This window comes from Augochlora pura, chromosome 4 (assembly GCF_028453695.1).
Source record: "Augochlora pura isolate Apur16 chromosome 4, APUR_v2.2.1, whole genome shotgun sequence".
NCBI lineage: Eukaryota > Metazoa > Arthropoda > Insecta > Hymenoptera > Halictidae > Augochlora > Augochlora pura.
The window spans coordinates 27,174,354-27,187,726 of NC_135775.1; the positions used below are offsets into that span (position 1 = coordinate 27,174,354).

Here is a 13,373-nt window from a genome sequence, read left to right on the forward strand (position 1 = left end):
AGCAAGAGAGATCTTTGACTACTACCTCTCCACCAACGACGACCGTCGCGTGTACTGTAAAAAGCAAGATCGCCCGAGGCCTTACACCTCGAACCAGTAAAACTTGTCGTACGCTAGTACTAAAGTGCGCCGAGTGCCGAGTGCCGGGTCGCGCTGCATCGCTCCGATGCAACGAGTCCTGCTACCAGGACCCAACGCCGGTGATCCACTAATCGCGACGAACCGTTCGAAATGTTCGGGGACGGGCCGGACCGATCTAGCTTTCGGGTGGGGCGAGCCGCGGATGGTGGAAAGTGGCCTGTATCCCTAATTATCCGTCCTCGAGCACCCATTGTCCGTGCAGAGCTCTCTTTTCTCTTCGCTTAATCGTAATCTTAATCCGTCGCTGGGTGTAGTCGTTGCGCAAAACCATTTCGCCGTCGTAGAAAACGCGGGTGATTTTGTCCGTGGCTGTGATCGATCGCAGATGTCGATGACTGTCTTCGCGCAAAGGGCCCGAGAACACGGGCACGCGCACGCTAGAATTCTTGTAATCCGAACTGATTAAACTAAATGTCGGTAGTATCAGATCGATTCGTAGTACGTCCTTCGATCGATCGGAGGCTCAGAAGTTCATAGCATTCGGGAGCAACGACTAAGCGTCAACTTTCGAGTCGGCGATTGTCCAGAGCTTCGAGGGAGGAATGAAAAAAGAGTTAGCTCCTCGGGAGATTTATTTCGAGAGTTGTTCGGTCGAGAGACGACTACGGGCGAGGTATCGTCCAGTCGTCTTTGGTTTCAACGACATACGACCGACATCTTTCACCGGCGTCGAAGGTCGTACGGTTTCACCGCGCGCGTCACCGGTATGGTAATCGCACGCGTGAGCAATTAGAAACTGGCAAGGGTGTTGGCCGGTCTCCGAGAGTTTCTACCAAATTCACGCGCTAGGTAGAACTCGAGAAGCATTCGTTAGCTCGTGGATTTTAGAGGATGAAAATGGCTCTTGGAGTCGGGGGAGCAAGCCGCGTTCTCTCAAAAATTAACAATTTTCTTTCGAGGAAAAAATGTTTCTTTCCTCTTCGTTGTCCTCCCAAGTTAGGACGTAACGATGTCCTCCGAACAAAGTCCACCGAAAACTATCGTAACTCGGTTAGCTTGCCCGTTCGACGCGCGGTCCCAACTTAAAGAGCAGCTTTCACCCCTCGACTCGAGGCCTCGATATTTCCAGAGTTCTACACAGTACGTGGTTCGTTTGAAAAAGGCTGGCGCCCCTGCAGGACGATCGCTCGATCTCCTCGGAGCACTCGACCCGCAAAATCCGGTCAGACTTGATCGACGCTGACATCCAGAGGATCGTTCGGCGTCTGGTAGATGGTCGGGCTCAGCGCGGCTCGCCTGACCCGGTCCACGATGGGGCCCAGATCATTGTTCAGGTATTCCCTGAACTGCAGGCACTTCTCGTTGGTGTTGATATCGTTGGAGCTGCCCCAAATTATGAGCCCGTCCGCGCCGAGATCCGAGATCTTGCCGAGAGTGGCCTCGAGATCAGCCTGCGAAGATAAATCCACTTTGAGAGCGGCGGCGCGACGCGGCGCGATGCGACGCGACGCGACGGCAACCTGTCCGGGGACTCTCTCCTCTAATCAGGTGGCGCATCTTCCGATGGGCCCTGAAATTTTTTTAAAACGGAGAGCGAGACCTCACCTTATTCAAATAGGCGTCCCTGCGATCTTGGTACTTGTACCAGTAATAAGGCAGAACCTTTTTCCTCGGCGTCGACTGCCTCGCGACCCGCAGGCCCTCTTTCACTCGGCCACCGACCAGACCCACTCTCTCGCCGGCGGTCAGGCCTAGCCTCAAGTAGACCGACGGCAGGAGGACGTCTTCCTGCTCGAACAGCCACGACATTCTGGAAAAACATAGTCGCATGGGAAATCGGACGCCAGCTCGGCTTATCGGCCTCGAGATTAGATAAGGGGACGATTTGAATTTTCAGCGAGGTCCTTGGCACTGGCACCGTTTCGAGGTAGGTGATCTTGACGCGTGACTCGTAATCTGCTTACCCGCAGCCCCGTGGCCCCGTGGCCCCGCGACTCCGTAGCCCCCGAGTACAGTCACGGTAAATGGAGCACGCGAATACGCGAGCTACTGTCACCGAGAAACTATACTATCACCGTGCGATCATCTGTTTGCTATCGCGTGGAGCACGCTTTCGATCGGCGTCGGTGCCAGGCTCTGTCGAAAGCGTTTCCTCCACCGCCTTCTCCGGTGGTGCCGGGGAAACAAAAGTCTGCTTAAGTGTTTTCTTTTTTTAAAAACCTGTTGTCCCGAGTTTTGAAGATGAAAATCGGAAGAGCATCGGCCAGAATTATATTCATCCCCGTGAACAAAGTGTCGTTAGAATGTCTGGAAGCGTACTTATCGTTGTCCAACATGGTGGTTTTGTCGCACTGCGAGCTGGGCTGATTCGGCGACAAGTTGTAACAGTAGGGGTAAGCGTAGTAGCCCCAACTGGCCGCCGGTCTGCACTCCTTGGCAGTCTTCAGGGTCTCCTCGACGAACAGTCTACCGTACTTCTCGAAGCTGCGCCTCGCTTCTTGCTCCACGCTCTTGCTATCCCAAAACGGGTGCTGTTCGCGGACCAGCTCTACGGAATAGTCTTTGTACGGCTGCAGGGATGCCCAGTTCTGACGGAAGATCGGTCGCCAGCTTTCGAAATCGATCACGCCGATGCCGTGGAACGATTCGTCCGGAATCTGCTCGATCAGGTGCTTCCGGAAGACCTCCAGGTGCCTGGTGAGGTTGCCCTCCTGCGGCACGCCGCCGTTTCTGCGCACTACGTGTCCTGAACAACCATTTAGGCGTCCGATATCAAGTTTCGAGTATGCTAATTCATTTCACAGCCTTGCTACCTTGTCTTATTCGTCTCATTCGAATCGAGATACTTATTTCTCTTTTCTCCTTGTTAGGAGAATGGTAAATCGGCATTGCTGATTTTTCAATTAATTTGTAGGAAAGGTACTTTACCGTTCGAGTCCTTTAACAGCGCCGGGAACATGCCAGGATCGTAAAGGATCGTGATCTCGTTCCCTCGAAATTCGTCCATCTTGTTTTGGAGGATACCGAATTTGGTGGCAACCTCCTCGAACCGCAGCCCGTATTTGTGGCACATGAAGGTCGGTACGTTCCAGTAGACGTTGAACCCCTGTCGGTCCTCGTCTTTCGGAGTAACCGGACGGAAACTGTACAGAAAGACATCGAATTGGCATGATTTTCCACTTACGTCATCAACAGGGAGTCTATACTCTATCGACGGCTGTCCGACGAATCTTGCGACGTTCAAGAATCGCTCTCCGAAAGAAAGAAACGAAAACAACGATTACCGATTTCGCGCACAAGAGATGGCACCTTCGACCGGGCGCGCAGGCCAATGACACAGCTTAGATAAGATATTTTCGGTTCTGAACTTGAACGCTTTATGGGTATTTCAGGAGCTGCAGCCACCGCAGCCGCAACGCCGCAGGAGAAGCCTGCCAACTCTCGATAAATACGGGGCGGAAATTCGAAAGGCGAGACAGATGTTCGCGAAAGTCGTCTAATCGTAAGTACCCGAACAGAAATCCTTCGACGAGCAGCAAAGGCGCCAGCAGGAACAGCACTGAAATTATCATCTCTCTGGTGAGGGGACATGAACGGCCACCAACACCCACCAGCGTCCACTGTCACCGACGCGTGCAACCGCCGAACAAACCGGGAACGACAGTGCTTCCTATCGATCCCTTTCGACAGGGGCTGCTCGGGCTGCAGACTGTTCGGACGTCGACGATGACGGCGATGATTTCCCGTTGACCCCCGTGTAGCGAGCTCCCCGCACACGCCGACGACGATGGTAGAACAGCGGTGCGACTGAATTCCGCTCGATTTCAGGCCACTATTTATTCCGCATCGTGTGTCTCGTGTTCCCCACCTACGTGCTCGTCGCCGCTCCGTGCTGTTATCTGGCTCTCCGGGTGTATTGTTCGGTGATTTCTCGTTTCCGTTTTTCCTTTTTTTTTCTTTTCTTCTCCTTCCTTCGACGTTCCTCGTTTGCCGCTTTTTTTTTTATTTCGCTTCGCGCAAAAGGGCATCACGCGTCCGCGATCAATCCCACCGAGCCGACAATGGGAATGCATCGAACCCGAGCGCTGGGTCCTCGATGCTCGATGTTCGAGGCTCGAGGCACCGTTGCGAGATCGATAGAGCTGCCCCGGGCCAAGGATCCCGCGCGCGATCCTCGGAGCGCGGAGGGCCCTCGCCGAGGATCCAACGACAATGGATCCAGCCTCCGTCACCTGCCCACTCATTCACCGCGTTCCCGAATTCGAGAAGCGTCCTGCAGAACCAAAATACGCGCTCGGCTGCGTCCATTGTCCCTGTTCTGGCTCAGTCTTCCCCGCCGTCTCCGATACCCTGCCCAAAATTGGCATTCTCCTCTTTTTAGTAGACTTCCCGGTAGCAATTGAGATTTTCTTTTTCAACAAGACTACGACCGGCAGATTCTTGAAGTGGAAGTGAACGTCGGACCGTTGGAACGATAAGGACAGTTTTTATCGATTGCGACAAACCGATGAGTAAACATTTACAATTCCTGTGAGTTAGAAGTATGCGAAGCATGAATTAAAAAGGTTTCCCTGCACCGTGCGTCGTTTCTAGGACATGCCGGACTTTTTTGCTGTATTTCGACGGGCTCTATCGATCAGCGGATCTTCTAATTGCCACGACAATTAGAATTGCGAGCTGATTTTGTCGGCAGTGTCATAATACCGCGTTGTAAGAGTGCTACGGATGATAAGACGATGCGGGCATGGCCGTAGAAAGCCTGGAGTAGTAGTACGGTTACAAAATGCTGAATTACTATCTTTCCTCTGGTCCACGATGTTTCAAATATCACGTCTACCTGTGTGCGGACCTTTGAGACCCTAGACATCGTTTTTCAAACTTGAAACTCATTTTTCGCTACAATCTGTCGAGCGAACGTATTTTCTATTTTTATACCGTAGAATAAATTGTTCGGATTTTCTGTGACTCTTGCGAGCATATTGACATGTCAGTCAACGCGTAAATTGCTGTTCATTTTTCCATTCTGTATTCGCTCTACACTTTGTAAGCACGTTTGCAATTCTACTCTTTTTATGGGTTCGCTGCAAGGCGAATATTATTTGTTAATATAGTAGAGAGAAAAATGGTAATGGGTCCGGTAACGAAGATACAAAGGGACGAAAGAGCGATGGTGGTCGAATGAGGCCGCAACAGGATTAATTACGAGCAGTTTCGCGCGTACGAACTAGTAATTAAACTACCCCCGTATGTTGCCGGTTCGTCGAATATTCCAGCACGGTCCGAAGGCACGCCGAGCGTTCGCTTCGCAACAGGATTAATTATCGAGGAAGGAAAAACCGAACGCGTTCCGCGAAGGACGCGTTCCTATCTCGCGAGGTGAAACGGCGCGTAAGCTTCTCGGAAGGTTGCGCTCGAATTCGCCGCTAATTTTTCTAATTGCTCGCTTCTTTCGAGGATGATTAATGCACCACGATGGAACCCGGTCTCGGCTATTTATCGAGCTTGCCGCTGACAAATGTGCCCGGGTAATCTTAACGACCAAATTGATTAGGTGGAACGGTTTTACAAGGGTGTTAAAACAGTCCTCCGTGCGCCTCTTTCTCACGCGCTCAGATAACCCGGCTGATAACGGCCAAGGTGACAGTGGATCCGCCGTTGATCATACACGCGTCGCACCGCATCAAAATGAATACCCGGGAATTCTTCTTCGCCTTTTGGTTGGATCGGTGTTGCGTCAAAATAACCAATTTCGAGTTTCAGCTACGTACGTACAGAGTTACGATAGAGGATAAAGTTTCGTGTCGTTCTTCGAGGAAAGTATAGATAACTTCGGCATTAATGACGAGGAAAAAAAACTATGGTCTTCTTGAAAGGGACAAGTCAGGTAAAACAAAATTGTTAATTTTATTCAACTGTTGATCAAACGTATCCATTGTTCCTAATTTTTTTCATTCGTGTCCTGTTCTCGCTTTGAAATCAATTGAAAAAATGTCCGATTAAGTACATCGTCGTTGTTTAGCAATTCTGATTTCTATTGTTGAAACAAAAATCGTTCATAGAAAAAGCTGCATCATTACCTAACAAAACTTCTCGTCAGCTAATTTGCAGCGCGTCACACGAGGCTCGAATCGCTGCATGGTCATCGCGGTTCCGCAGCTTTTATCTCGAAGAGGCCTTGCGTGTCGCGCGTGTATTGTGTGTTAAATATTGATCAATAGCGACGGCTGGGAAGACCTCGACTCGCATAAAGGGCATACGTTAGTCTCGGTCGAGTAACGTATAATCAAAGATCCTCTCCCTTCGGATCCAAAACTGTTCGACTGCCCGTATCTCAGAAAGTGAATCGTCAAACGATCGTAAAATACAGTTGACACTGAAACGTTTCCCTTAACGACAGTCGCTAGGAACAGGTTCCTTCCCACTATCTGATCGACACCTGTAGCGTTAACCGTAATCCTAATTACGTAACAGTCAACAACCAAAACCACCGGGAAGGTCAGGAGATGGTAAATAAAGAGAGAGCATCGTAGGGTAGAGAAGAGACAGCAGGGTTACTTTCGACCTCGATTTATTTAAACTCTTCCACTCTCACGTCTTTATACTCCTGCGACCTAATCAAGAAGATGCTGACTGTATAACAGCGTCCGGGAGTCTGATGTTGAAAATTGTGTGCTGCGGATGGCCACGCGGCTGACGTAGATCCACCAGCGGGGGCGTCGACCGCCCCCGGCTACGTGGATTCTGCAAATTACTAATGTACGACATTTATCTACATTGCTCGAGTCACGCACATACGTTATATACACACGCGCTGCACAAGCATAATCCCGATCGTCTCGGCCTTGACCTATGGAGCACGAGTGAAAGCGGAGACAAAATCATCCGCGGAGCCAGCATCCTGTTTTACATCGAACCCCGGGGTTTTCAGCGTGTCGCTCAAATCCGTCTCTCTCTCTTCCCTAAATGAATATCGTCGTTCGTCCCCGATTTTATTGTATACCATTTTATCCGCCTTGGTAAGCTTGCACGTGCGAGATTGTGTGCTTTGTTTCCTAGATCCATGGAACCGTAGCTCTCTACTGGAGCACCAAACCGATCTTCCACGGCGTCATGCTGGGGCAGCGCCAGTTGTACAGGTAGTACTGCAGATTCCCGTCGCCTATGCCAAACTTTAGCGGTTCCAGGAACTCCTTGTTGTCCATCAGGTCTAATGCGTTGAACACGTCGTAACCCAGCTGAAAGATATAAATAAGAATGGCTCCTATAGATGGTTATGGTGGTTCGGGACTTACATTGCGTGCAGAGATCAGAGCGTCCGTCATCAGATCCCGCCACGGAGTCACAGTGGACACGTTGTAGAAGCTGTACGCGGCCCTCAGAGTCTTGTGCACCATATGATGCATGATAGAGCTCGGCAAGGTGTAATAGCTGACCATGTCCGTGATTTTGCCGTCGTTCTCTACCACGAAGCTGTTGATGATCCCGTCCTGCGTGAGGAACCAGTGTCGGAACTCCTCGATCGAAAATATTGGCACCAGGTCGAACTTTTCCAGGTACTAAAACGGGAATCCAGTCAGCGTATTTGCTATATTTTACGATTTCGATCTTGCTGATTTATCGTTACTTCAGTCAGCAGCTTGTGGGCCTGCGGTATGTCCGCCTCCACCAGTTTCCTGAACCCTGGCACCTTCGTGTTTTCTGGCAGTTTAAACAGCTTCAGAGTTCTCTGCATCGTCATGTTGCGGGACAGGTGTGAGAACTTAATGTCAATTAGTTTCTTTGGATTCAATGAACGATGCCAATACCTGGGGTGCCATACAGGTGTTAGAAGGTATAAGAAAGTTCTTCAGCGTTTGATGCTACCTACGCACCTGCAAGTCGCTATTGGCTTTGGCAATACCACACCTGCGGTGTACACAGCCTGGAATATACCTTGGAGGTTAACTCTCCTAGTGATCTCGCGAATCAGGACCGGGGCGACTCTCTTTGATCTAAGCTTCTTGTGCACACAGAGGAAATTGATCTCCACCATTTTCTGGGTGCTAAAAGTTCGTTTTCGTTAGATCACTGGTCCATGGTATTATGGATTTTATAATGTGACTGGGACCTACTGGAAGTACACACGCAGAGTGGCTGGTATAGCGGAAATGAAACCGACTAGACGTCCGCTTTTGGCAACTCGCACCCCACAGTGCCATTCTTTACACCACCCCGGGGGTTGCAATGCCCTGGAATCAGTTACCGATGCAACTATAATCTTACAGACTAATGTATAACGTGTATCCAGCTACTGTTTTAATTACCACTTCAAAAAGTTTGGTGGATAGTCAAATCTAAACATCGCGTCGTCATCCTCCACGTAATTCTTGGCTAACAAAGTATACAATTCACATAAAACTAAAGGATCATCGAGATTCAAAGTGTCCCATTGAAAATCGGGTGGCAATGAATAAGGTTCTTGCCTTATGGACGTTTTATCAGGTTCAATAGGTTCATTCTTTACAATCTTTTCATCTGTGTGAAATCGATAATGTTATTATATCTTTGCTAAGCAGAGACTAGTGCTAGAACGCATTATGCTAGCTAATTTACCCATTTTCGGTACGGGCTGCGTGCTCCAGAATTGATAAGGCTTTTGCATAGCTTCCTTTTGAGTCTTGGCAGGCTTCTGATGCATGTTGAACACCTCCATGGCCATTTGTATGTCTTTCATCCAAATGTTACACGTGCTGTGCATGTCATGATCATCCGCATGACCTGCGTGATCATGGTTCTCAGTAGCTGTATGCGCCATCTGGTTCTTCTTCTTACGATTTCTGTTTTTTGAACTAAATTATGAATAATTTCTTGTTATAAAGCAACACACATACCCACACCTACACGTATGTCCATGCACAATCATACACAATGACATAGCACTGTATCACACGAGGAAGACAAAACACACAGGAATAAATTAAAGACATCTTTTTAAATTAAGCTTAACGACAGTCATTCTGAAAACGTTTATTGGTGTTAAGAAGAGTGGAACAGTAAATATATCACAGAATACTTAATGCACTAATAAATGCAGATTAGAGTGCATGCATGGTAGGTTACTAAGCCGCAAAATACGCAATTTCATGCGTCGAACGTATTTCACAACGTTGGGATGGAAATATACAAGGCTCTTGATATAATTCCGGGTTTTACAAGGACACTTTCATTGATAATTGAGAAATGAACGTAGGGAAACGAATGTGACTAGTTCGTCACACCCACGCACAATTTATGGATGCATAACTATCTTCCATGAGTATAAATTGAAAATCGGAAGGAAAATCGTTTTTTATAACTGAATGATTATTCACGTACCTTTTCAACTTCCCATCTTTTTCGTGAATTTCATCTTTCTTAGCTTCTCGTTCCACAACTTGACTCTTTTCCTCCATTTTAATATAGATTTTGATAGAGCGCATGCGCAGGACATCGTGGCGCCTCCTGGCATATTCAAACGGAAAGACGGCGTGTCACATGACCATAGTGATGCAGTCGTTGCTTCGAAATCCAAGTAATTCTTAGTCCCGTATTCTTTCGTTATTAATTGTTGAATTTTATATGGATAATCGCATGACTTTCATGAATAAATATGCACAATAGTTTTGTTTAACATCAGAGAACACGAAGCAGTTGAAGGTTCCAAGTGTTAGCACGATGCTTTAAGGAAAATTTTGAAAAATTGTCGGGGTTACCCTTGGTTGCTGGAACGATACGAAGACGCGGGTTACCAACAGATATCAACGCCTCTGGCCCCACATTTTTAAATGTTTGTGAGTTGCAAATTTAATTAGAGCGTTGAAATTACTTGATTTTCATTTATTCTTAGCTGGTAGAAGCAATGTAATTAATCTTTTCGTTGTATGCGCAGTACTTTCATTGGAAATCACGGTTGGAGATTGATGTGCGAACTAGAAAAGGCGCGAAAATGACGGATAGTGTTTGATTTCAAAATGGCTGCAATCTTCGTGCGAAATATTATAGAAGATTATCGACGGCTTAAGTGAGTACAAGCTGTACTGAATATTTATTTGTATAGTTCACTGTATAATTTACTACCACCTCTTTTTTTATGAAATACAGCATTTAACATTGTATTAAATGTTAAATAATTATTTATGGAATTTCCTTATAAATCTGTATAAAACAGAACAATGGTACGGCATTGCAGAGTGATCTTCAAAAACACATTCTTACATTTCTTCTTATTATTTCAAGCAGGAAATTTTTAAACATCTCGTATAACAATAACAATGACAAAATTGATGGTCAAATGAATACTCTCAGGGTGGCAGTCTGGCAAGTATAGTTTTCTTTATTTCTTTATCAACAGCGTCCTTACATCCTCATGCCGAAACAATGTATAATTTCTATATCATAATATATTTATATATATATACTTATTTCTTTGTTTAGTCATTCATTCATTTATTTGTTGTAATTCACGTATATAATTGTTAGCGATCGTAATAGCAATAAATAGTCCGTAGTAGGCGAGTCTGTAGGTGTGTAAACAGCTTTTAGGTACGTGTAATTCCAGTTTATCGATCATTCGAACCAATGTTCGCGCGGCGGGCGCGCTTTAATTCGCCGATTTGCATATCTGTTTTCGGTGGACCACACCGGGGTAATGCCGAGGGGGCCAGTTTATATGGCGTCCCTGCTCTCGTGAAAAACGATTTTGTTTCTCATTGCGCTTGCCGACGTTCTATCGATATCAAGCGGAAACCCGTTTTCGCTCGAACGAAAAATTGATCTCGCGGAGGAGCGGCGTTTCCTCCTTTCACAGCAAAATGAGAGGGCGATAGAGGGAAGCAAAGAGAAAGACACGGAGACAGAGAAAGGGAGAAAAAGAGCCTCGGAAAGAATATCGGAGTGTGCCCGAAAGTAATAGTCGCGAGATGAACTCGTTGAAACGATTCCCATGGCATTGAACAAACCCGCGACGAGGATCAGCAAGAGGTTTCTCTGGAAAAGAGAGAAGAGATCCTTCTTTCACGACGCGTTTTGTTCGTCGGGTAATGCGAGAAGTCTTTGCCGCCCACTGCTTTTGCGATGGATCGGGTGGAAAAGTAAAGGAGGCTTGAATAATCTAGAATCTAGGATATATTTATTCAGAGTTCTTCAAATAGAAACGCGTTGACAATGCGATTAGGACTCTTAGCTGGTATTGGTGGTCTGAAAGTCCTTTGCTGAATTTTTGGGAATTAATCTAACTGATTATGATCGTGAGAATTGTTTTTTCTTAGCTGCAATGAAACAATTTAATTCTTAATATTTTAAAAAATTCTGGTCCACGCGGAATTATAATTTCGAAGACGATTCAAAGATGCGCCTTGTCGCACTTTGTTGCAGTGACACAACCGAGTTATTAAAATTACAAGAGATCAGTCGATATCTTTCTTCGTTCGATTCAATAACTTCAAAGTGAATATTTCAAAAGATTCTGGTCCCCAAAGGGTTTGTAAAGAACTATAATCTAATCTTCGGAAGATGAATCTCGCCTATACCAGCAGCAAAGAATAATTGAACGGTGTAAGAAAAAAGCATGGCATAGACATGGCAAACACTCGATGTGAAATTTCGATTCGGTGAAACCGTTTTCCCTATGAAAAATCCTAGCCTGCAAAGGGTCGGCGATGAAGGAGAACGGTGATTCAAGAGTGGAGAGGGTCCTCAAGAATTTTCCGGGCGGATTTCTCGGATTCTGGAGCCTTCGCGGAGCCAGCGTGTTCAAAGGAGGAAGAAGGATCATCGGGTTCCGATGGTTGTTGTGTTAGAGAAACGGGAAATTATCGGAGCAGCTACGTCGCTTGCGAATATTCGCGAATCGCGGCGTGGGTGTTCTGTTAACAAGTGCCCGGAAGAGAACGATCGATCGTTTGCCCAGCAGGTGGCCACAGGGATTCTGAATGGATCAGCTGAGAATGGGAATACACGGAGAACGTCGCTCGTCCTATCGAAATGAAATTCTGTCTTCCGCTGGAACCAGTGCCACGGAATTTTCTAGAATTTTCTAGGAAAAGGGAAACATGAACGGAAACCGAAGCTGTCGAAATGAATCGTCGGATCGTCTTGCAACTGGTCTTCGACGCTTTCGCTGACACCAATTCGTAATGTCTCCTCAATATCGATGACCGAATTGTGGATCTTCTTCAGTCATGCCGAAGAGTTGTTGAGACCATAAACAAATTTGTGGCTTGTTTCTCGCAAACATCCCGGACTTTTCTATCCGTAGAACCGAGTTTACGTGGTTTTCCGTTTAGGCTGTGTTGGTCGCCGCGTTTAGTTTCTCGTTGGGTCGGGATTTCATTCGATATTATAAAATAGGTGCATACAAAATTTCTTAAAGAGTATTTGTTTAGAAAACTGTAAATGTATAGCACGGAATATGTGGTGTAGATGAAGCTTTTAGTCAACCCTTAAGTGGTCCGCTGGGACAGCATTTTTATATGGATAAGGCAAAAATGATTTTCATGCGGCAAGACGGCAGAGGATGTATGAGAAGGTATAAATTACATTTTTGACGCCGACTTCGGAAATCCACTTTAGGGTTAAGGAATGTGTATTTGAACTCCGTTTGTACGAACCCGAAAAGCTGTTCGTATAACTGGGTCGCTCCTATAGTAGAAATTTATCTAATTCTCTCTATTACGTCGTGATATACGATTCAGATAATTGGAGCCCGCGTTCCAGTGAGTGAATTAGGTCAAGGATTTCTTTAGTCGTAATAATGGTACAAACTTTACCAATTCCGAACGAATTTGATTTCATTTCTGTCGAATTCTTTATTCATCCAACGGCACAGTTATTAAGATGGAACGAAGAGGAAATCGTGTTGATTTTTGGAGTAACCAGGAAAAGCGTGAGCGATGAAAACGTAGAGAATAGTCGTTTGTCTGGCACTGTAAACGTATGCTTTATTAATTATTAGATAACAAAACGTTATGCGTATATAGCGTATAAAAATCGTGAACAAAAATCGTGGAGATTCAATGATGTAGTTTTTTTTTTCTATTTTACTCGCATTCCGTGGAATGTCGAAGAATGAATGAGGAAGAAGTTGCATCGTACGTACAATTAAAGAGACGTATCGCGATTTCTCGTATAGAAAATCATTAAAACAGCCTGAACGGAAAGACCAAAATGGCTGACCAATGACTATTGACTTTCGACAATCGATACCCTCGAAAGATACTTACTCCTTCTAATCTCTCTAGACAGTAACATTTTAACATCATCTCCGAAACGAAACA

At 46.2% G+C, this 13,373-nt stretch overlaps 2 protein-coding genes and 1 long non-coding RNA gene across 5 annotated transcripts; 1 reads left to right on the forward strand and 2 right to left on the reverse strand.

The window, feature by feature from the left end:
* Positions 1–18: 18 nt before the first annotated feature.
* Positions 19–6,418, reverse strand: LOC144468625 (hyaluronidase). The gene is made up of 5 exons (XM_078178237.1): positions 3,592–6,418; positions 3,010–3,224; positions 2,401–2,827; positions 1,687–1,891; positions 19–1,532 (listed from the first exon to the last, which is right to left on the reverse strand). Exons 1-5 carry the CDS (start codon positions 3,651–3,653, stop codon positions 1,305–1,307), a joined length of 1,137 nt encoding a protein of 378 aa, XP_078034363.1. The 5' UTR covers positions 3,654–6,418; the 3' UTR covers positions 19–1,304.
* A 219-nt stretch (positions 6,419–6,637) lies between these two features.
* On the reverse strand, positions 6,638–9,554 carry Nmt (N-myristoyl transferase). 2 transcript variants are annotated; one of them, XM_078178235.1, is made up of 8 exons: positions 9,436–9,554; positions 8,674–8,909; positions 8,385–8,595; positions 8,193–8,309; positions 7,953–8,123; positions 7,706–7,886; positions 7,374–7,637; positions 6,638–7,316 (listed from the first exon to the last, which is right to left on the reverse strand). In XM_078178235.1, exons 1-8 carry the CDS (start codon positions 9,537–9,539, stop codon positions 7,158–7,160), a joined length of 1,443 nt encoding a protein of 480 aa, XP_078034361.1. In that variant the 5' UTR covers positions 9,540–9,554; the 3' UTR covers positions 6,638–7,157. The 2 variants fall into 2 exon arrangements, with proteins under 2 accessions (XP_078034361.1, XP_078034362.1); XM_078178236.1 differs by having other exon boundaries at positions 6,640–7,316; positions 8,674–8,897; positions 9,436–9,549.
* Positions 7,781–10,485, forward strand: LOC144468626 (uncharacterized). 2 transcript variants are annotated; one of them, XR_013493837.1, is made up of 5 exons: positions 7,781–7,912; positions 9,523–9,631; positions 9,721–9,890; positions 9,989–10,120; positions 10,201–10,485. It is a non-coding gene; the product is annotated as an uncharacterized LOC144468626 (long non-coding RNA). The 2 variants fall into 2 exon arrangements; XR_013493836.1 differs by having other exon boundaries at positions 9,737–9,890.
* The last annotated feature ends 2,888 nt before the right edge of the window (positions 10,486–13,373 follow it).